Source organism: Nylanderia fulva, unplaced genomic scaffold (genome assembly GCF_048542155.1).
Source record: "Nylanderia fulva isolate GAGA-0341 unplaced genomic scaffold, ASM4854215v1 Scaffold64, whole genome shotgun sequence".
NCBI lineage: Eukaryota > Metazoa > Arthropoda > Insecta > Hymenoptera > Formicidae > Nylanderia > Nylanderia fulva.
The window spans coordinates 53493-76910 of NW_028190742.1; the positions used below are offsets into that span (position 1 = coordinate 53493).

General features: G+C 29.1%; 4 protein-coding genes, 1 long non-coding RNA gene and 1 other non-coding gene across 11 annotated transcripts in view; 4 read left to right on the plus strand and 2 right to left on the minus strand.

Moving 5' to 3' along the window:
• Positions 1–882: 882 nt before the first annotated feature.
• Positions 883–2992, minus strand: LOC114934473 (uncharacterized). The gene is made up of 5 exons (XM_029307126.2): positions 2590–2992; positions 2221–2322; positions 1880–2136; positions 1642–1756; positions 883–1557 (listed from the first exon to the last, which is right to left on the minus strand). Exons 1-5 carry the CDS (start codon positions 2693–2695, stop codon positions 1400–1402), a joined length of 738 nt encoding a protein of 245 aa, XP_029162959.2. The 5' UTR covers positions 2696–2992; the 3' UTR covers positions 883–1399.
• Positions 2993–4487: 1495 nt separating this feature from the next.
• LOC114937240 (5S ribosomal RNA) lies at positions 4488–4606 on the minus strand. Its single transcript, XR_003820853.1, has one exon. It is a non-coding gene; the product is annotated as a 5S ribosomal RNA (ribosomal RNA).
• Positions 4607–5682: 1076 nt separating this feature from the next.
• Positions 5683–7079, plus strand: LOC114934474 (uncharacterized). Its single transcript, XM_029307127.2, has 2 exons — positions 5683–6017; positions 6406–7079. The coding sequence occupies exons 1-2, from the start codon at positions 6000–6002 to the stop codon at positions 7012–7014; spliced, it is 627 nt and encodes a 208-aa protein (XP_029162960.1). The 5' UTR covers positions 5683–5999; the 3' UTR covers positions 7015–7079.
• On the plus strand, positions 7017–7959 carry LOC146720667 (uncharacterized). Its single transcript, XR_014925976.1, has 2 exons — positions 7017–7163; positions 7245–7959. It is a non-coding gene; the product is annotated as an uncharacterized LOC146720667 (long non-coding RNA).
• Positions 7960–11451: 3492 nt separating this feature from the next.
• beta-PheRS (phenylalanine--tRNA ligase beta subunit) lies at positions 11452–16126 on the plus strand. Its single transcript, XM_085488140.1, has 12 exons — positions 11452–12128; positions 12466–12521; positions 12614–12768; positions 12966–13035; positions 13103–13369; positions 13452–13631; positions 13965–14140; positions 14368–14569; positions 14659–14739; positions 14972–15064; positions 15474–15753; positions 15861–16126. The coding sequence occupies exons 1-12, from the start codon at positions 12071–12073 to the stop codon at positions 16010–16012; spliced, it is 1770 nt and encodes a 589-aa protein (XP_085344266.1). The 5' UTR covers positions 11452–12070; the 3' UTR covers positions 16013–16126.
• A 1589-nt stretch (positions 16127–17715) lies between these two features.
• The window catches only part of mask (multiple ankyrin repeats single KH domain), a 47304-nt gene continuing 41601 nt past the window's right edge, over positions 17716–23418 (plus strand). For 4 of the 6 annotated variants that reach the window (XM_085488152.1, XM_085488153.1, XM_085488155.1 and 1 more), the window contains exon 1: positions 17716–18257. In XM_085488152.1, coding sequence (XP_085344278.1) covers positions 18012–18257 — 246 coding nt within the window. In that variant the 5' untranslated portion in view covers positions 17716–18011. The remainder of the gene's footprint in view (positions 18258–23418) is intronic. The other 2 variants (XM_085488156.1, XM_029310657.2) reach the window with 1 other exon arrangement.

Genomic DNA, 23418 nt, shown 5'->3' on the forward strand with positions numbered 1-23418 from the left:
CTGGAAGAAGCCAACGCTACATGGACAACAATAAAAAATAGATATGGGTTCCCAAAAGTATTAGGTGCAATTGATTGTACTCATATAAAAATAGCAGCACCAAAAAAGAACCCCGAATGTTATATAAATAGAAAAGGATATCATTCAATACAATTACAGGTACATAAAAGTGTGTGTGTGTATGTGTGTGTGTGTGTGAATTGGATAAACTTAATATTATTATAAATAAATATTTTTTAGGTTATATGTGATTCAAGTCTAAAATTTATTCACTGTTATGCTGGACAAGTTGGGTCCGTACATGATATGAGAGTCTTCAGACTATCAGGATTTCAGAATATGTGCACAGAGGAAAATTTTCCTGAAAATAGTCACTTATTGGGGGATTCTGCATATGGAATACAAAAATACATTATGATACTTTTTCGAGATAATGGGCATTTGACAGAAACTCAAACAAATTATAATAAAATACATTCTTCTTCACGAATGATTGTAGAAAGGTCATTGGGATTATTAAAAGGAAGATTTAGAAGTATTCTCGATACTTTACCAATGACTAGGACTGACTTAATACCAAAATATATAGTAACTTGTTGCATTTTACATAATATATGTTTATTACATAATGATATAATAGATATACCTATAATTGTTAATGATAGACAAAATGAAAATCATGAAATTATCGATAGTGCAACTAAAGAAGAAGGCATACAAAAAAGAGATTTTATCGCCCAAACACTTCTAAATCGTCAACTATTTGTATAATACATATACATATAAAATACATTATATATATTTTTAAGAATGTATACTTTATTTATAATCTTTATACCATTTGTATACCATTAATAAATAAAAACTATTTTATTTGTCTTATTTTTTTATTAATTTATACCTAAAAATACTTAAACTATGAAAAACAGTCTTTTAGGTCTTATTCTATCACAGAAAGTTTCATAAAGTTACATAAAGTTTCATTTTTAGTTTCATTTTCATTTTCTGTTTCATCTTTTATTCTTTTTAACATTAATTTTTAATAATGTTTTAAATAAAAATTAAGTACAAATAAACTAAAAAAACAAAATAAAATTTAAACAAAATTTAAACAAAATTTGTTAACATAGGGATCATTCCACAGTAGGAATGGCCCTAACATCTATAAACATAAAAAACAACATTCATTAAACATATTCATTAATAAACAAAAATATAAGAGCTTAAATACAATGAAAGGAATAATGCAGGATTCACACAGCGTCCGATATTCGACGTACGACGTCCGATGTCCAATCAGAAAATTTAATTTTTATGCTGTATGAATCCTGCATAAAGAACAAGAAATTCCTTTTATTGTGTCGGAGCCCTAAAAATAAAAAATTAAACATATATAAAACTATTTGTCAATTAGCTTTTTTAATAAGCTTTTTATATCATCAAGTTGTTTCATCTTTTCTGTGTGTTTTTTATTATCTGCTTCACGTTTCAATCTTTTCTCTTCTAACATTTCTTCTAAATATTTGTCTATATTTAATTTTCTTTTTCTTGCTGCCGCTTTGGAAAGATAAAATATATTTTTATAAGTTAGATTAATATTACAAATGTATTTATAATGAACAAACTATATTATTTTATTACTTAATTGTTCACGAATTTCTTCTGTAGAGGAATTTTCACTGTCAGTATTACAACTTGTACCAGCAACTGCTAATGGTTCAACCCATGGTTTTTCACTAAATATTTTATCCATAAGCTGAAATATATATACAAATCATTTATACAAAAATCTATATATATATATATGTATATATATATAAATATAGATAAGATCTTTGTTTGATATAAAATTATGCAAGATAAGAGTTAAAAAAGTTACCTCAAAATATTCCCATTTTTTTGTATTATTTCCTGATTTCTTGTTGTGATCTTTTATGGATTTGTAAGTCCTTTTCATCGCTTGAAATTTTATACAACATTTCTGTCCACTAATATCATGTCCCATTTTCTGCATTTCATTAGCAACTGACTCCCAACAATGCTTCACTGTATTCTTACCACTGTGAAAATCTTTCTCTTTAGATGTATATATATCTAACAATAGCATTATCTCTTGCTTCGTCCAATTATGCTGTTCTGAATATTACAGAAAACATTACTGATATTTTACACTAGATCCTAGTATATAATTATCTCAAATAAATGCTATTTGGAACATACCTTGACTAGATTTCTTATTTTCCTTATTATTATCATCAGGTACGTTATAAATTTGTTGGCATTGTTTTGCATTCTCCAACAACGTAGTTGCAAACATTGTATCTATGACATAAATATTAAGATAAAGCATAAAAGATTTTATAAATTTATGAATTATATTACAATATCTAATTTAAGAAAAAAAACTATGTTAAAAATATATAAATTTAATTTAGTAAATTAAAATTTCAAGGAAATTAAAGTAGAATGCAAAGTGAAATTCACGAATTTAATGATTATCTTGTAATAATTATACGTACTTACTATAAGAACATACAGTACAAACAATTATTATACATAAAAAATTTAAATATAGAAATGCAAAATTACCATTTTTGGCTCGTTCTGTGTCTGCTTCATTCACTACAACGTTATAAGTTTTGTTAGTTTCAGCATCTATTAAGGTTAGTTCCACCGTACATATGGAGGTAGCCATCTTGATTACTGCGAGTGCTTTACCTCGCCGGTTGCAGTAATCGCAACAGGAAATAACGTCAAAATTAATGACGTCATATACTCATGATAGTACTTTCGTAGTGCACTGCTATCTATATCGGAACGCTATTGGTAGTACTGCCAGTACTTGCAGTGCATAACGGAACGCACCCCTTGTCTCTCTTACGTGCGTCCGCGTGAGCGATGCAGTGGTGTATGTACGTGTACAGACATACACCACTACATAAAACCCGAGAATTGGTTTCTCGGCGTTGGCAACACTGAAACCGGAGTTTCGCGTTGTCACCGCACGAGGTCTCCAATATCAATTCGGAGTTTGCCTGGGTGTACTGCCGACTCTTAATCTGTGGTCCAGCCAGACTCCGAATTGATGTTGGAGACCTCGCGCGGTGACAACGCGAAACTTCGGTTTCAGTGTTGTCAACGCTGAGAAACCAATTCTCGGGTTTTATGTAGTGATGCATGTCTATACACGTACATACACCATTGCATTGCTCACGCGGACGCACCGTAGAGAGACAAGCACCGATAATGACGTGTTCTCCTTGTTCCTCTACCGTGCCGGTATACGCGAGATGCGGCCTGAAAATGCTTTCTGGATATCGATTATGTAACTTTTTCTAAAGTTAAAACGTGAAAAATGAAAAATTTCCACCAATCGCACATCGATTTCATTTTAAAATCAATGCGTGATTGGCGAGAATTTTTCACTTTTCACATTTTTACTTTAAAAAAAGTTACAGAATCGATACCCTGACCTTCCTAGCAGAAGGCAGTAGCGTAGCAAGGCTAATAAGCACCCACTTTTTGGAAATTGTATATATGCTTATGCACATATGTGTGTGAATATATGTTGCAGATTAACCAATCAACTGACAAGTTGCTTAATTTACTTTCATTGGTCAATCGGCAATTGTCAATTAGCAACGAGGATACTTGCTACCTATTGTAGAATGACTTTTATGCATATGCTTATGCGCTTATGCAAGAGTGTGTGCTCCCCGCTTAAAAATCTTAATTGGTCTATAAACGTATGCATAAGAAATTCAACCAATCGAATTTCTTATGCATATGCTTATGTGCTTATGCAAAAGTGTGCGCTAAAGCGGGGGGTGGGGGATCCGCAATTCCAGACCGGCCGATAGGCGTCTTCACCGGGCCCCTTGCCGACCCTTAATGCATCAACAAAATATTACTTTAATAAAAGAATGGCATCAAGCCGCAATGAATAATGATTTCCCGTTATTTGATTCAAGCGAGAATATAATTGTTCAATATATAAATATATATATATATATATATATATATATAAAATATAATATAAATATATAAATATTTACATAAATATATATATATATATATATTTGTACACAAAATGCGTACAAATATACACATCCATTCGGAAACACTTTACACCCGAGAACACCCTGTATCCCCTTCACTTCTCCATTGAAATCACGAAACCACATCGAGTGTGTATAGTTTCCGAACGCAGCCTATATATATATATATATATATATATATATATATATATATATGGATTAGAGTCCCTAGAAGTAAGAGTCTGGGGAATGTTCTAATTTCTAGTTCAAAAGAAAATGACATTCATAGTGAATTCAAAAAACAGTGAACAATAATGGAAATTGTCTTATCTTTTAGTAAACAACAATTTTTATAATATATAAAATTGATTTATCACAAATAATATATAAAAAATGTTTTATGTTTCTTTTAAGATTTTGAATTAGCAAAAAAAAGAAGAAAAAAGAAGGTGCCAACGGTACATGGTGTTCCCAAGCGGTCACCCATCTAAGTACTAACCATGCCCAACGTTGCTTAACTTCAGTGATCAGACGAGAACTGGTGTGTTCAACGGGGTATGACTGTTGACGACGGTAAAATCTTTAATTACTGAAGAAATAGTCATTTGAAAATTTTAAGAGTATTGTAAATAAAATAGTTTCTTTATTGTCATTATAATTTAAGTATACATACATTTGAAACAAAAAATAAATATTATTATTGATAATAAGGAGATCCTAAAGCCGTCTGTTTTACCAATAAAACGCGAAATTAAGAATTTGACTATATATTAATCATTTTACTAACTATATATATACCCCAGACAGCACAGAATTTTATGATAAAGATTCATACATATTTATAAATATATATTTTTTTAAAATATTATATATTATAAATATTTTGAAAATGTTTTATAAAAACCTTTTATTTAACATATTATTAAAATAGATTAAAATATTTATGGTATGTATATAAAGATAAATATTTATATAGATATATTATTTTGTAAATATTTTTTAACTAAAATTGTTAGTTTTTTCATTTATCGCTATGTGATGTATATCTTTCTCATATTTGGTTTTCATTGTAAGAATTATATATAACGCAGACAAAAACGGAAATTAATAAAATTAAAAGTCATAAAATTATTTATTCTATTTTTGAACTACATTCTACAATAGGGGTTGTATAGATTTACATCCCAGGGAGAAACAAGAAATCGGATCGACGTCGATTAGACGTAAATAACGTCTATAACTTTTTCAGTTCAAATTAGACGTCGACTAGACGTCGATATTATTTGCTAAAACAATCAGGCCAGACATCAATAAACATTTCATTTTAATCCATAATAAAATACTTTTCATGTAAAAAAACATATATTAAAATTTATATATAAAATATATATGTGATTCATATATATATATATATATATTTTTTTTTTATTTGTGTTGTATAATTTCTCTTTGTGTGTGTAATATATTAATTAATTATAAAAATAAAGGTAAATTAATTATTATATATATATTATATATATATATTTACTAATTATGTATGAGGAAACTTTATATGAAAATATAACTTTAATTATTTAAATGATTGGTTCGATAACGCTTATTTTGATTTAACTGTCGTATAAAAGATAAGTTGCGAGTTGCGACACCGCCTTGCGACTAAATATAGTACCAACTTAACGCAACGAGTTAACGAACTCATTCTGTTATTGTTCCGTGATCGATGATCATTCGTTGAAGTTCGTTGAATGTTGAACTGTGCTTGTGATAATATTTGTTCTTCTGGAGGCCTATTCTGTAACTTTTAACAAATGCGTTATAACTGTAACGCATGCGTTAGTCGTCGTATCGTCGACGAATTCATGGTTAACAAATGAATTATAGTTATAACGCATGCGTTAAAAGTTACAGAATAAGTCTGCTGGATCGATTGCTATTCTAATAAAGAAGTCATCACCAACAAAAATGAGTGAAAGTCCACCGGTAAGTGCTTCATAATTTATAATTTCTTAATAATCTACTTTTTACTTTTGTGCCTCAAGTCGTCTGTAGGTTATAATTGTTTCATAAATAAATTACAATTTTCATATAAATAGTTCATAATTTATATATATATTAATAAATTATTTTGATTTATTTAATTAAAAATATTGTATGCTCTTATATATACACTTTTCTTTAACTCACTCTTTAACTAACCTCAACATATACGGAATTATTAATAATAATATTGTCACTATTGCTTCTTTTTTGCTATTATTTATTTAAAGTTTATTATCAAAATTTATTACATAACATTATTGTGAATGCAGTATAAGCAATATATTTTAGTACTGATGTTGTTCTTGTATTATTTTTACATCTATCATAGGAAAGTAGGAATCGTCGTAGAAATACGAACAAGCAAATAATTAATGAATTAGTTAGGCAATGTAGGAATCAAAGAAAATTGGACGATTTAAGAAATCGAATTACTACTGTCTACAAGACAGAGGCTTCATCCGATGAAGAGGTTTCATCCGATGAAGAGGTTTCATCCAATGAAAAGGTTTCATCCGATGAAGAGAATAATGAAATGCTGCCCATTCCAGGGATTGAAGATATTTCTTTATTAGAAACAAATTCTGAAGTATCAACAGAATCTGATGCATCTATCGATCAACTTGAAAATGAAAATATGGATGATAACAATAATTATAATAATGACAATGACAGTGAATTACATTTTGAAGATGAGAATAATGACAGCGAAGGAAGTGTTGAAATTAATGATGCTAACAGATATAGTAACGATGAAGAAAATGATGATTTAATGATTGAATTTGAAAATGACGAACAGAGAGGACGCTATGTTTTAAAAACATTGAGGGAGTGGGCCCTTGAAGGAGGTGTGTTATCTATGAAGAAGTTAAATGATTTACTTCGTAGATTGAGAGTATTGTTTCCCATCTTACCTAAAAGCTACAAAACCGTTAGGTGATAATGAAAAAATTGTAGCATCAAGACTTATGACCAAATTGATGACTAATTCCTTAGCGAAACAATTCAACTTTGATGGTCATAATCCTCAAAAGGCTAAAGTTAATAAAAGGCCATTTAAGAAACTGAAACTATGGGAATTATTTCAAGGTATTTTATCTTCTTTTCAATATTTTGTTTCATCTTAAGTTTATTGTAGAAAAAATTCATAAATATTTCTTTTTTTTCTAGGAGTTATGCTATTAAAATTTCCTACCAGTGATTTGGAAGATGCCTTAAATGCAGTCAGAAATTGGCTACGAAACGCTGCTGGGCGTAAGCAATAAAATGTGCAATTTCATTTTTTTTATTTTTAACAGAATCTAATGTATAAGAAAAGCAGAGGTAAAAAGTGCTCGCATACGAGAATATTGCGTTGTGATATCTTATTATTCTTAGACGACTTTTTACAAGGTCTTTTTCTCGATACAAATTAGCACGGGGGAGGTTTCCCATTAAAAGGGAAGAGGTCATTTAATATTCGTCATAAAATGCAATTAATTTTTTTTTTTTCTTGAATGTGAAATATGATCTCTATTCATGTGCAATTTGCGAAGTCTTATGTCATTTTTATTTTGTTATTGTATTTTTGATATTGCTGCTTTATTTTGAATATTATTTGTCTTATTTTTTATTTATGTAACTGATAAGACATTGTCAGGTTTAAATTTGATTTGAATTATTACATATAAAAGTTTTTAGTTGAAGTATGTATATGTAGAATATATATGTACACTAATAAAGAATGTATATATATATACATATATAAAATATATATATTTATAATATATATATATCAAGACACGATAAGATGGCATATACTGGAGTTTTCAGTATGTCAACAAAGATTATCCTGTATTGAAATTGTCCAATACATATTAATAAAAAATAGATATAAGGTTAATAATACATATAAAATTATTTTCTAAAGTGTCTTTTCCATCCTTTCAGTTTCAATTATATAAATATATGTATAACAATCTAAATACCAAGATCCAAATAATTTTAGTGTTGGTTCTATTTTTTTCATTCGTAAATTAAAAAGGTAATGTAAATTTTCTAAAGAAAATATATTTGCATGCATCCAATATTACAATTCAATGAATATTTACTGAGCAATTTGTTTTGATTAGAATATTACATTATTCTATATTTTACAATAAAAATATACTTAGAATTAAAATAAAATGTTCACTGAATGGTGTACGTAATACTGCACTTATTGCCTGCGTTCGCAGCAGAGAAAGTAGAAGTGTCTGTTGTAAAATTATTGAATTTGAGTATTGTATGAGCTTAGGTTTAGTCAAAACTAAAAGCATACGCCAATTATACGCCATTATTAGATTCATCAATTTTACAACATTTGCAACGCTACTTTTTCTGCTGAATACAGCCGTTACATCAATTATTTAGATGTCTATTAGACATTTTATAGACGTTTATATTAACGTCTAGATGGTGTCGAAATTCAAAGATTTGTCCGTCTATATAGACGTCAAATTAGATCTTACTTAGACGCATATAAAAGACATCGATTCGACGTCTTTTCAACATGCCATTTCTCCCTGGGATGAGCCGTCTATTTTATTGATTTAATTAATATTAAATATTAAATATTAATATTCAAAATATTAAAAATAGTATTAAATATTCCCATACAGCACCGTTAGATTGCAAAAACATTACAACAATCTTTCACCGCAATATTGCAATATTGCAAATTCACTGCAAAATGTTGCTACATCATTGCTGTTGAATTGCAGCAATGTTAAAATGTCCGCTTTTTGGAAGATAATAAAATTATTGATTATCGTTAACATCTTTTATTGTACAATATTGCAAAAAATTATTTCATTACACTATTATACCCAGCAAATACCAAGTTACAGTTATATAATTGTTAGTTGTAATTTTCCACTCAACAATATAATTGTTATAATACACGTATTATATTTTTGAGTGGGAAATTACAACTAACAATTATATAGATGTAACTTGGTGTTTACTGGGTATATGTATATATATTACAATATATAAATTATAGAATTTGGATTACATGCAATATTTCCAAAATATTAATATCATGTTGCTACAAGTGTGCTGGAATTTTGTGCACCTATATCTCTGCAATGTCTTTATAATGTTGCATTGCAACTTGCAACATTGCAACGTTGCTGCAATATAATTGCAATAATCTGTGCTGTATGGGTTAATATTGAGAGAATATATTAAGAATAAATATTAAATATTAATATTAAAAATATTAAATATAAATATTATTAATATTAAATATTAAGAATAAATAGCAATTAATCCTATAAGAATAAATATATTACATTTAAATTAGTTTTAGTGAGTTATATTTTTTTTAATATTAAGAATAAATATTGAGAATAAATATATATGTACTGATATATTAAAAATTTTAATATCAAATATTAATATTGAATATTAAGAATAAATATTCAATATTAATATTAAATATTAATATTTAATATTTATATATATTTATTTTTAATATTCAATATATTAATATTATAATATATTTAATATTTAATATAATTCTTAATATTTATATATTCTATATATAATTTTTAATATTCAATATTAATATTTAATATTTATTCTTAATATTTAATATTACTATTTTATTCTTAATATAAATGGTCGGCAGGAGGCCCGGCCAGACTCCGAATTGATATTGGAGACCTCACGCAGTGACAACGCGAAACTCCGTTTTCAGTGTTGCCAACGCTGAGAAACCAATTCTCGGGTTTTATGTAATGGTGCATGTCTGTACACGTACATACACCATTGCTTTGCTCACGCGGGACGCACTGTAGAGAGACAAGAACCGATAATCACGTATTATACTTATACCTCTACCGTGCCGGTATACGTGAGATACGGCCAGAAAATGCTTTCTGGTTTTCCGTAGCAGAAGGCAGTAGCGTAGCAAGGCTAATAAGCACCTACTTTTTGGAAATTGTATATATGCTTATGCACATATGTGTGTATATATATGCACAAAAATTACATGTATGTTTTTAAATTGTACAGTGATACATAATAATAATAAAATAATAATTCGAAGAGTGGACTAATGTACAGAATGTAAGACACGGGCGCTTATTAGGTTTGGCAATTGATTGCTTCTTTTACTTTGATATTTTTTTATCGCAACTTTACATATCGTCAGCGCAATGAAGACAAGGAGAGAACGACTATCAATTCTAGTCTGTTGTAGAATATATATGTCGTAAATTTATAGACTAATAAATATGTATTAATTACTTTTCAATTATATTGATATTAATAATATCTGCTATATAAATAAGTATGAAAAAAGTACATAATGGCTGAGTGCAAAGGTGTTCAGTCTGTCACCGTGAAAACTCGGATTCAAATCTATCGGTATCAACATTTTTTTCTTTTTTAATATGTTGAAATATATAAAAATTATTAAAAATATATTTTTTTTGTAAAGACAAAACTAAAGAATTCTTAAAATATAGAAAATATTGGATTCATTTATTTACGGAATTATTTTGCATTTATATATATACATATATATGTGTTGTAATTGTAAAATTATGAAAGTATTTTCAATATATTAAAAAATTTTTAAGAATCGTCTTTAAAAATATATATTTTTAAAATAATTTTTATATATTCCAATATATTATAAAAAAAAATTATTATACCAGATAGACTTGGGGTGCGTTCCGTTATGCACTGCAAGTACTGACAGTACTACCAATAGCGTTCCGATATAGATAGCAGTGCACTGCGAAAGTACTATCATGAGTATATGACGTCATTAATTTTGACGTTATTTCCTGTTGCGATTACTGCAACCTGCGAGGTAAAGCACTCGCAGTAATCAAGATGGCTACCTCCATGTGTACGATGGAACTAACTTTTAAATTCCATATCTGAATATAATGATACAATATTTTTAACGTAATTTTTACATTTTATTCTAGGTATTTTAATTTGTCGTCTCATTTCATTTATTAATTCCATTTCCAAATCGCTTTCACTTGATGACTCACTCAAATCATATATATTCTCGATTAAATTATATGTAATTAATGCAATAATGGTATTATCCATTTCACCAATTTTTCACTCGATGATTATTAGCGAAAAAGGTTAGTTAAAAGTCTGCTGAAAGCGTACTGTAGTGCGTTCCGTTTTACTATTTTGCAGTAGCTTCAAAGTGCACAAAATTAAAAAGGAACGCTGTCAACAGTACACTTGCATGACGTCATAGTGCCAGTACTTGCAGTGCATAACGGAACGCACCCTCTAACTCGAGTTTTCAGATGCAAGAGAGACAAAGACAGAATGATACTCTCTTTTTGGTAAGCTGTCAGTATGTTACCACGGAAATTTCCCCATGAGTTGTTCTTTATATAAATTTAGTGAGATTCGTTCATATAAGATATTGCATCGAAGAAGTCACGTAGCCTCGTGGAAATATTTTTTATATATTCTTTATATACTAAAGTAAGTCGCCAAAACGTCAGATTTTGCATTTTCGCTCTTAAAAATTTATAATAAATAAAATACGGACTCGCGGCTAACCCAACCTTACCCGCTGCTAGCTGCGCGTTTCTCCAAGTTATATTATAAATTTTATTTTCATCTTTTTTCCAAAAAATAAATCTTTGGCGACTTGCGGACAATTCTACTAATTAAGAATATCATAAATTCAATAAGATTCATTCAGTATTTTGGCTAATATCTTATATGAGAGAATCCGTAATTCTCGGCCAGCCGACAGGCGTCTCCACTATGTCGCCTGATAAAAGTGACTTCATTCTCAAGTATTCTTAACCTAAAAGTTGATGGTGATTGTAAATACAGATCATTAATTAATAGATCATTAATTGAATGAACAGTTGAGAAAGAAAAAAATTAATAAATAATCTGATATTTAAATATTTAAAAAATCGATAAGGACATTAGAAATTTGCTTGATTACATCGAAAAATTGCTTCCATATAATAAAAATGCCGACCATTGGAATAAAACGTGATTTATTATTTCAAACATTGGGCAAGACATATTGTAAGTGTTGTAATTTTTGTATTATCGAAGAAAAAAATTTGAATGTGTAAAATAAAGAAATGTTATATTACATTTGCTTTTGTTTAAATCTTATTACAATTTTAATTGCAATAATATTAATAAATAAAATTGATTGTTTTTATATATTACATATATAATATATTTAATACTAAGTAAAAATATAACTATATTAAAGAAATTAATATTAATTATTGTTTTTGTTTTACTTATAATGTAAGATAAATATTAATTTTTTTCTATAAAATATAAAAGGATTAAAATTATCATATTGGAAGGATATATTTTATTAAAGCGCAAATGCAAATCTTTGTTTCAGCGGATGATGAGTTTCAAGATTTATGTTTCAAATTTGGTTTAGAACTGGATGAGGTGGTAAGTATTGAACTGTTGGCTTCATTTTTTAAATTTATATAATTAAATTAAATTTTATTTTATAATAATTATATTTGATTATTTATGTACAGACAACAGAGAAACAAATGATAGCAAAAGAACAAGGTGTTAATCAAGATATAGATGCATCTGAAGAGATCATTTACAAAATTGATATACCTGCTAATAGATATGACCTTTTGTGCTTGGAGAGTTTAAGTGTTGGGCTACTTATTTTTATAAACAAGTAATATAGAATTTAATTTTTTATCATTTTTATAAATATTTTTATATTTGCACATTTTCTTGCTTTTATAGAATTTTATTTCTAATATATTATATTTAAAACTTAACATATAAAATGTATTGTTATAATATATAAAATCTATTGTATTTAAAAAAAATTAATGTATAAATTTTTTTTTTTTTTTTTTTTGCAAATAGAATATCCATTCCGCATTATAAAGCAATAACACCAAAGACAGGAATGGAAAGGATTGTGATGCGTCCAGAAGTATGTATAAATATTTGTAGAAAATTTAGAATTCTGTTTGATATTAAATAACCATTATGTCTTTTAGTGCTTAAAAGTAAGAGGCCACCTAGTCGCAGCAATTCTACGCAATGTTACTTTGACACAAGATTCTTACAATAGCTTTATTGATCTTCAAGACAAGTTGCACCAAAATATAGGTAGAAAACGTACTCTAGTTTCTGTCGGTACTCATGATTTAGATACAATCAAAGGTCCATTTTTGTATGATGCCAAACCACCATCGAAGATACATTTCAAACCACTTAATCAGAATAAGGAATATACAGGTGAAGGCATCATGCAATTATATGCAGTAAGTATTTATTAATTTTATATATGTACATAAAAACTAATAAATATTTATAGTCATATATATAATTTATAACACATTACAGACACATGCGCAACTCAAACAATATTTGCCTATCATAAAGGACAGTCCTGTTTATCCCGTAATATATGACAGCAATGGAGTTGTTTTATCTCTTCCTCCTATAATTAATGGAGATCATTCAAAAATAACAGTTAATACAAAAAATATTTTTATTGAATGCACTGCAACCGATCTTACAAAGGTATATCTATATGCATAATATTATTATTTCTAATCATAATGTATTTTTATTTTGAAATAATATTTAAAAAAATTTAATTTATAAAAATACAAGTATTTAATATTTTATATATATATATATATATATATATATATTTATTTATTATATATACATATATTTTTTCAAAAATTTCAAATTTTTAATATACGTGTGTATTAAATTAATAAATATTAATATTAGTTATTTATGTTTTTATAAAACACAATTTTTTTACAAATATTTAATATTTATATTTTTATAAATTTTTTTTGTATATATATGTATGTGTTCATATATAAAACAAAGAATTTTTAGGCGAGAATTGTGGTGGACACTATAGTCTGTGCTTTTAGTCAGTATTGCAACAAAAAGTATACTGCTGAAACAGTAGAAGTAGTGTATCCTGATAATCAAACTTTTCATTATCCAAGCTTGAAGTATCGAACGGAAGTGATTGACTGTAATAAGGCGACAAGTTATGTCGGTATTAAGTAAGTAATACAATTATTTTTATTATATGTATATTAATATATATATATATATATATATATATGTGTGCGTGCGTGCGTGCGTGCGTGCGTGTTAATATATATATATATATATATATATATATATATATATATATATATATATTAAATATCTATAATATATATTAATAATAAATTAGATTAGTTATATAAAACGTGAAATAAAATAAATATGATTTTCTGTTATATAGACAGACACCAGAACAGGTTGCACAGTTATTGTCAAAGATGTCATTAAAATCTAAGGTAAAGAATGATAACTTAGTGGTCGAAATACCACCCACGAGGCACGATGTGATACATCCTTGCGACATTTATGAAGATATTGCCATTGCTTATGGATATAACGAGATAAAAAAAACTATACCACATATGTCAACAATTGCAGCAGAGGTAAATTTAAGTTATCTTTTTTAATTAAACAATTTAATATATTAATGTGTGTATATGTTATATGTACAATGTGTATATTTAAATTTCAGTTTCCACTCAACAAACTTACTGATCAGATACGAATAGAATTAGCACAGGCAGGATTTACCGAGGCGCTAACTTTTTCTCTGGTATATTAAAAAAAAAATCTTATATTGAATGAATTTTATCTTCAATTCTACATATTTGAATTATTTATTATTTGTTATTATATTATTATTTATCATTTATTGTATTATTATTTATTATATTTATAATACATTATATTATTATTTATTATATTTAAATAATATATTATAATATTATATTAATTATTATTTAATTATATTTTGTTAATTTATTAATTAATTATATTTTTTATAGTGTTCACGTGAAGATGTAGCAGATAAATTGGGTCATAAAATAGAAGATGTACCAGCAGTTCATATATCTAATCCGAAAACTTTGGAGTTCCAGGTACATTAATTTATAATTTTGAGTTTCTATATTGTTATTACAAGTCTTCATTCTATTTATTAATTTAACATATACATGTAATATGAAACATTTTTTTGAATGCGCGATTAATTTAATTAAAAAGTGATGATATTTGCTTGACATTTTTGTTTTATGTTGACAAAGTTATATAGAAATAACAAAGAAGAGCAATGAAAAAAAATCAGATAAATTATTAAAGATTTAATTTATTTGAAAATAGAAATTTAAAGATATAAAAAAGTTGACTAAAAGAAATTGATATAAAAAATATATAATTAATATAATTGATATAAAAATATAATTAATATATAATTAATATAATTAATAAAAATTTTTCAAGTTTTGTAAAATTAAAATTCAAAATATTTCAATGAAAAAATTGTTGCAGGTTGCACGTACTTCACTGTTACCAGGATTACTTAAAACGATATCTGCGAATAAGAAGGTACCATTGCCTCATAAATTGTTTGAAGTTTCTGATGTTGTATTACGAGACGATAAGGCAGAAGTTGGTGCGCGTAATAATCGTCGTTTATGCGCGGTATACGCTAATAAATCAGCTGGTTTTGAAATAATCCATGGTCTAGTAGATAGAATATTGTTACTACTGGAAATACCTTGGAGTGTTAACAAAGACAAAACCGGATATTATTTGCGTACAGCTGATGGTAAGATGGATATATTATCCTTTTTTTTATAAAATATGCTTAGTTTCAAATACAAAAGAAACATTTTTATAATTTTAGAAATTTATTGTATTCATTATTTTTTACAGACCCAACATTCTTCCCTCAACGGTGTGCTGAAATTGTTTGCTATGGTGAAGTAATAGGAAAAATGGGAGTTTTACATCCAGATGTACTTTCAAAGTTCGAATTAAATGTCCCATGTTCTGCTATGGAAATAAACATCGAATCATTTGTATAATAAAAATAAGTATGCCAATAATCAATAATTTATTATGAAGTTTGTTAAAATAAAATTTTTTTATCTCATAAAATGTATTTAAATAAAATTTGAGATAAAAATATCTAAAACTAAGTACATATATGTTATATATCCATTTATTATTTAAGCTTATTTAAGTTTATATATATATAATAATGTTTTAAAAACAAAATTTTCCATTTTCTAATTAAAAACAATTTTTAAAAACTTTTTCAGTGTTTATTAAAAATGACGTAAAAGTGTTGTTTTTATTAAATTATCTAGAATAAAATGTTCAGATAATTTACTTTAGAGTCAGCACATCAAAATATTTAACAATAAGTAGTAGAACTTAAGCAGTAAGCGATAAAAACTTGGAAATAAAAGTATGACTATATATTTTTATATTCCTTTTATAATTTACATTTTTTTACAATTATATATTATATACTCAGTATCGTGCTTAGATAATTTTAAAATTAGCTAATTAAAGATGAGGTTAAAAATATGTAAATTTATCTTACAATTAGATAAGATAGAGATGATTTTGTTTTAAACATATCTAGATAAAAGATAAAATTATACGATTCATCTAGATAATTTTTAAGATTGCTTATGTAATCGCACAGTTAAAAAAAATATATAAATTATAAAAGGGACAAAAATATATGTATTTATATTTTTATCGCTTACTGCTTAAGTTCTACTATTTAACTAATTTTATGTGCTATAATTCTAAACTAAAGTTATCTGAAAATTATTTTATTTAATTTAGTAAAGATAATACTTATTTTTTCATTTAAGATACAGATATAGATAATACATATTTTTATTTTTTATATATTTTTATTATATATATATATATATATATATATATATATATATATATATAAATAAAGATATAAGATGACGTCAAAGAGTTTCATCGAGATGATCATCTATATTTTATTTATTAATCACATATTAATCTTATTTATTATATTTATTATTATTATAATTATATATTTTATTTAGACAACAGCAAACACTGTATATACTCAATACATATATTTCTTTCTATTTCCTAATATATTTTCTCAATCGCGCGCACTTGACACTTGTCGAACTTCCCGAATTTAAATTTTGCTATCATCTATATTTATCTTATATATTATATTTATTATTATTATTATTAATATATTTTATATATTTAGATATGATAATATAGATAAAAAACATATTTTTATTTTATATATATTTTTATTATTTATATAAAGATAAGATAACGTCTCTCAAAGTTTCATCTAGATAATCATCTATATTTTTTATTCTATTAATTCTATTAATTTTATTTATTATATTTATTATTATTATAATTATATATTCTATTTAAATAACAGCAAACACTTGTATTTCTTTCAATTTTCTAATATACTTTCTCTATCGCGCGCACTTAATGGGCAATATTCATAGTCCGTTCTTATATTTAAGATCGTCTTGTGAGATCTCGTTCAACCAATCAAATGGCCGCATAGCATCTCTTGATTTGGTTGAACGAGACGTCTTAAGACGATCTTAAATATAAGAACGGAGTATATAATTCCGCCCATTGACGTTCGACTCAAACTTCCCGAATTTAAATTTCGCGCCACTTGGTGGCACTGCGGTCGCGAGCGCAATATCGGAATATCGCGAATATCGCGCTCGGGCGCTGACCGACGACGTTCGTTCGGGTCCGGGGGAAATAAGCGTATTCGGGACTCCCGACTCTCTCGTCCCTCGTCGTGTCGTCGTCGCCATAGTGAAAATGGCGGTTACTAGCTTACGTGAATGACGACTATCCTCGCTCTACGGAGAGGGTCCCCGTAATATATCGTCGCCGCGATCGCGCGGAGAGCCAGAAAGAAAGAAAGAAAGAGAAAAAAGGGGCAAGCGAGAGTGCGTACGGTGCGTTACGTATCCAGTATACAAAGGGGGCTAAAAACTGTGTTGTATCATATGATTTATCTGGGGAGTAAAGATGCAGAATGTAGTACAAGGAACGACCTCGGATAGCCAGAAAAGCAGCAGCCACGAGAGGCAGCAGTCCGCGCCAGCATCGTCATCGTCGTCGGCGTTAGTTTACCAGGACAATACTGGAAAGACCTCGTCGACTCCCCAGTCCTCGAACTCGAGCCCGACGAAATCGGAAACCGAGACCTACTCGGAACTGCAGCCACGTTTTATGACTGACTCGTCGGAAAGCGAAGAGGACAGCGTTTCCGAGGTAAGTGAGAGAGAAAGAGAGCTTCTACTAAGACCTGTGATAAGACATCCGTACATCCTATGCTAGAAACAGGATGTGAGAGCAAGGGAGAGACGAATAGGAAGAGAGGAATGGGGAGGGAGAGAGAGAGAGAGAGAAAAAAAAATGTATATGATTGTCTGTACTCGTGTGTGTGTGTGTGAGAATGTAATTTCTGCGAATTTCTAGGCGAATTACGAATTATCTTACGCGGGTCTCGTCTCTTTTTTTTTTATCGTCGCTTTAGGCGACGTCGAACTTTATACATCATCATCATCATCATCATCGACATTGTCACCCTAATAGCACAACATATCCGAAAGATATTCAGAGGATTTTTAGAGGATATCCAGAGGATATTCGAACAGTCTCAGGATGTTCTCTGAACGTTTTCGGAATATGTGTGCTGTTAGGGCAAATGCGCAGGCTAAATCTCGCGAATGTTTCGATTTCGCGTCAATATATACAGTGGAATTCGCTGGAATTCACATATACACATACACACATACATACATGTGTGCCTTTTTTATGCCTATTTTTCCTATTTCTAATCGACTCGTACATCTCTCGCGCGGTGTATATTATTGTATATCGATGATATCAATATTATACATGGTTTGTACTTGTGTTGAATCGATTGTAACGATCTACGTTACACGATTTACAAGCGTGTGCGCGCGCGCGTGCGCGTATACATGCGTGAGCTTACACGCACACTCTCTCTTTCTCTCTCTCTCTCTCTCTCTCTCTTTCTAGGTACGTATTCGTACAAATTCCATGCATATGAGTTTGCATTCATGTGCACGGTATACACGTATAAAAGAGCGTGTCCTTTGAGGTGGGAAAAACTGTGCGAGATGACGATCTTGTGTCATCGTCATCTATGTCCGAAAGAGAGACGATATTCCATTAATATGTAATACTATCGCATTGCCAACAAATACGAAAAATTTTCCCGAACTGTAGATTGTGCCAGACTTACCGTTATCATTCGTTAATGAGAGATTCCTGAGGTTATTTGGAAAGAGTTTTTCCTCAGCGAAAATGTCGAGAGGCCATAATGACGTCTAATAACATCATTTTGACATTTAATGACGTCAGTTTGCTACTTGAGTAACAATAAGCCTTAAATTAAAATTCTATTGAAGTAAACTCTACTTGAAATTAGCTAAAGAAAATCTAGGTTTACTTCCACAAGACTTAGTTTGCGAAAAATCCTTTATTTTTAATCACTTATAACTCGAAAAAAAATTATAACTTTACACTTATAACTTCATTATGTTTCGCGAAGAAGCTTTGAAATATTTAATATATATATATATATATATAACGTGTGTAAAAAAAGGATTTTTTCACGCATGTAAAACGCATCACTTGTTTATAAGGCGCAAATGATTTTAATCTTATTAATTTGCAGTAAATATATAAACGTATAAATCCGAAAAATTGGTCCTGAACCAACTTCACTACTCTTCGGTTTAAAATATTTAACGTATTTTTCCACACGCAGAATGAAAACATTTTCGCTTGTTTATAATGTTAATATTGTAAAACTTAATTTGGAAATCAGATTTAATTATTTTGAAAACGTAAGTTTTAAATTGGCTTAGCTTGAAAGATGCGAGAAAACGAAGAATTTTATCGGTGATATGCGACGACTGATTAGCGCCGTCTTCTCATTAGTTTTATCCACTTTATCTGATGTGTAATTGAGGATACTTTAGAGAAATTGGTACTACAAATTGTGCGAGTCGCATCGTGCGTTATTAGCATTCGGATTCAGGAAAATTTGTTTTTCCTTATCTCTACTTTATTATACGCGCGAATGTAGATTATAACCTAAAGAATAAAAAAAAAAGACAAGACTTTTTTTTATTAAATTAGCTAATCTCTAAATCAGCTAGAGGCTAATTAAGATTTGCAACTATGGCCGATCGTACATTATAGCTAGTACATCACTGACTCACAGTCTTCCTTGCACCGTGAACATAACCTAGAAGAAATCGAATCACTGATCTAAAATTATTTATTCCAACTGCAACCAAAGCCAATCTCTCGCCATATTTCAGGCCACTCTCTTGGTTAAAACACTAACCTCAATTAGCTTCCTTCTTCTTTTCCATCTACAATGTGGTTGGAATTGTGAACATAAAAAATTGTCATTAATTTGAAATTTTATTTAATTTTTCTTGTTTATCTACATTTTAAGAAAAAATTATAAAAACGCTAAAAACATTGCATGTTAATTCAGCATTACAAAATGCTTATCGCGAATTTTAGATTTTAATGACGCTAATTAAAAAAGAACACTTTTTTTAGTACCAATATCTGTCTTTTTAAACACAATATTTTTCTACAGTCTGAATTTTTTTTTAATGACTATTCTTTTCTTTCAAATTAATAACAGCATGCTTTAAGAATTTATATAAGTCAAAATTTCTATTATAGGTAAATAGGATAAAGAGAAAACGAATCAGAACCGTTTTATAAATTACTAATTTTTCTGTCGAGCAAATTATTTTCAGAATCATATTTAGAAAAAGTCATGAAATTGTGCTATATCAGGATTTAGCTAAAATTTAATTGATTCAATACAGAGCTCGATCTAAAACGAATCCTGATCAAGAGATTTTGATCATATCACATCGTTGGGGTAATTTAGGGCAGTAGGTTTATAAAATTGGAGTTATGTAAACAGAACTCGGTAAACCGACGATTATCATCAATGGACACTCGCGTTAAGAATATCGGTGCTCTTTCATTTTCCGTTTCAGTCCCGAGTTTATCCGTTGTTCGATTGTGTTGAATCAGCTACCGAATGTCTTCGCTTTGCTGGTTAAGGTGTGTAGATGGCTAACTCGCGTTCGTGTAACGAACGTAAGAGGAACGAAGGAAAGAAAGGAGGAATGTCAGCGGAAAATTCACTCTCCGGGAAAGAAGTTATATAACCAGATAACACATGTATGTGTGTTAATGATTGTCCACCATGGAAAAATTGAATTGTCGACCTCAACTTAGGTTCCATCTTTTTTTTTTTTTTTTTTTTTTATCATTCCTTTTGTTTCTTTGTTTGTCGCTCATAATTTCCATTGTCTTCTCTCTTTCTTTCTTTTTTTGCTAAAATACAAGTTGTTGCATATTTCGCAACAACTTGATCCTGATGTTGAGAGGATCGGGACGCAACCATCAAAGAGTGCAGTATCCGAATGCCATTCCCATTCTTCTTGGCATCTCTACGTGTTCCACGAAAGAGAGAGAGAGAGAGGAAGAGAGTAAAAGCAGGGGAGAGGGGGAGGAGGAAGGAGAGAGGGCGAGTAAATGAGAGACAGTATGAAGGAGAAGGGAAAAATGAATGTATGTATAAGTGAGACGTGTGCGAGTGTATGCATGTTGCATAGACTGGTTAAAGTACTCTCTTAGGCTAGAGCCTAGTGTGCTCCGCATAAGCACGCGCGTGCGCACACGTTCATCCGGCGTGTATGAAACGCGCGCGTACAGGAAGCCGTATACAAATATATATTTAAGTATCATGCCACGTATATGGGATATACACGCGATGGGATATACGTACACATTGTATGCATACGATGCGTATACGATCTCCTACACTCCTGTCCCTATCATGAGTATACAGGGTGTCCCAAACTTAACGTGTCACCCGTTAATGGGAGATTCTCGAGGCGATTTAGAGACAATTTTTCCTCAGCGAAAATGTTCAGGCACCAATAATTTTCGAGTTATAAGCGATTGAAAATAAGGGGTTTTTCGCAAACTAAACCTTGTGGAAATAAAATATTAACAAAATCACATTCTTTTATTAATTTCATGTAGAGTTTACTTTAATAGAATTTTTATTTAAGGTTTAATTGATGACAAAATTTGAAAACATGTAAAAAAATGATGGACTCTTTCGACATTTTCGCTGAGGAAAAATCGTCTCCAAATGATTTCAGGAATCTGCATTAACAGATTTACTATTAATTTTGAGCACCCTGTATATCGTACATCATTTATACAAGGTGATTCTAAATGAGTGCGAGAAATTTTAGGAAGATGATTCTTTGTTGAAAATGTATGCCCTATATATCTAAAGATATAATCCTACTTGTAACTTGTTCCGGTGAGTAACATAGACGATCAGGAACTATACTGAAGTTGGTTTTCAACCGTACCACAACCGAAAAAAATTTACAATTGAAAACGACCTTCAGTATGGTTTTTGATCGTTTATATAAAATACTATAGAATCTATATATACTAAAGTTGGTTTTCAATTGTAAATTTTTTCGGTTAGTACGATTGGAAACCAATTTCAGTATGGTTTTTGATCATCTATACTACTCACTAGAATAAGCCACAAGTAGGATTATCCTTAGATAGAACATAGATCCTAATATCTTTCTGTTTTATCGACAAAACGATCATTTTTCTGCATCTTTTCTTTTTATTGGTTGAATAGAATAATGAACGCTTTTCCACGATTAAAGTACATTTAGAAACAAAGTCGGAACACATCGATTTTATGTTAAAAACAAAAAAAAATTAAAAGCATTTATTCTATTAAACCAATAAAAAGAAAAGGATGCAGAAAAATGATCGTTTTTTCGGTAAAATAAGACAGCTTTAGGATCCCTTTGAGAAGAAGGTCTTTCACGTAAATACGCCTATATTCTTCCCTGAGGAGTTAGACCTGATCCACAATAGGTGATTTAAAACCCTAAGCCTTAAGAAATTGACTAATCACAGTCGAGTATTCTCCTCCTACTTGACTGTGATTGGTCAATTTCTTAAGGCTTAGAACTTAAATTACTTATTGTGGACCATCCTTCTAAAGGGGCAGATACAAATTTTTGAAGGTTTCTATTTTTTTTCTCAAATTTTGGCATAGGCGGCGCCAGAATTATTCATGCAGGTGGGCTATCATTTATATGGGTGGGCCAAAGTATTTATTTATTATATTATTTATAACTTGAACAGAGTGAAATAGTATAATTTTAGGATGGGTCAAAGGCTGGGCCAGGATATTTTTAGGTAGACCAGGGCCTACCAAGGCCCATCCTTGGTGCCGTCTATGAATGTTGGACAAGTTAAGAAAGATGAAATTTGATGAACATTTTCTACTAAAGGGGATACTTATAAATAT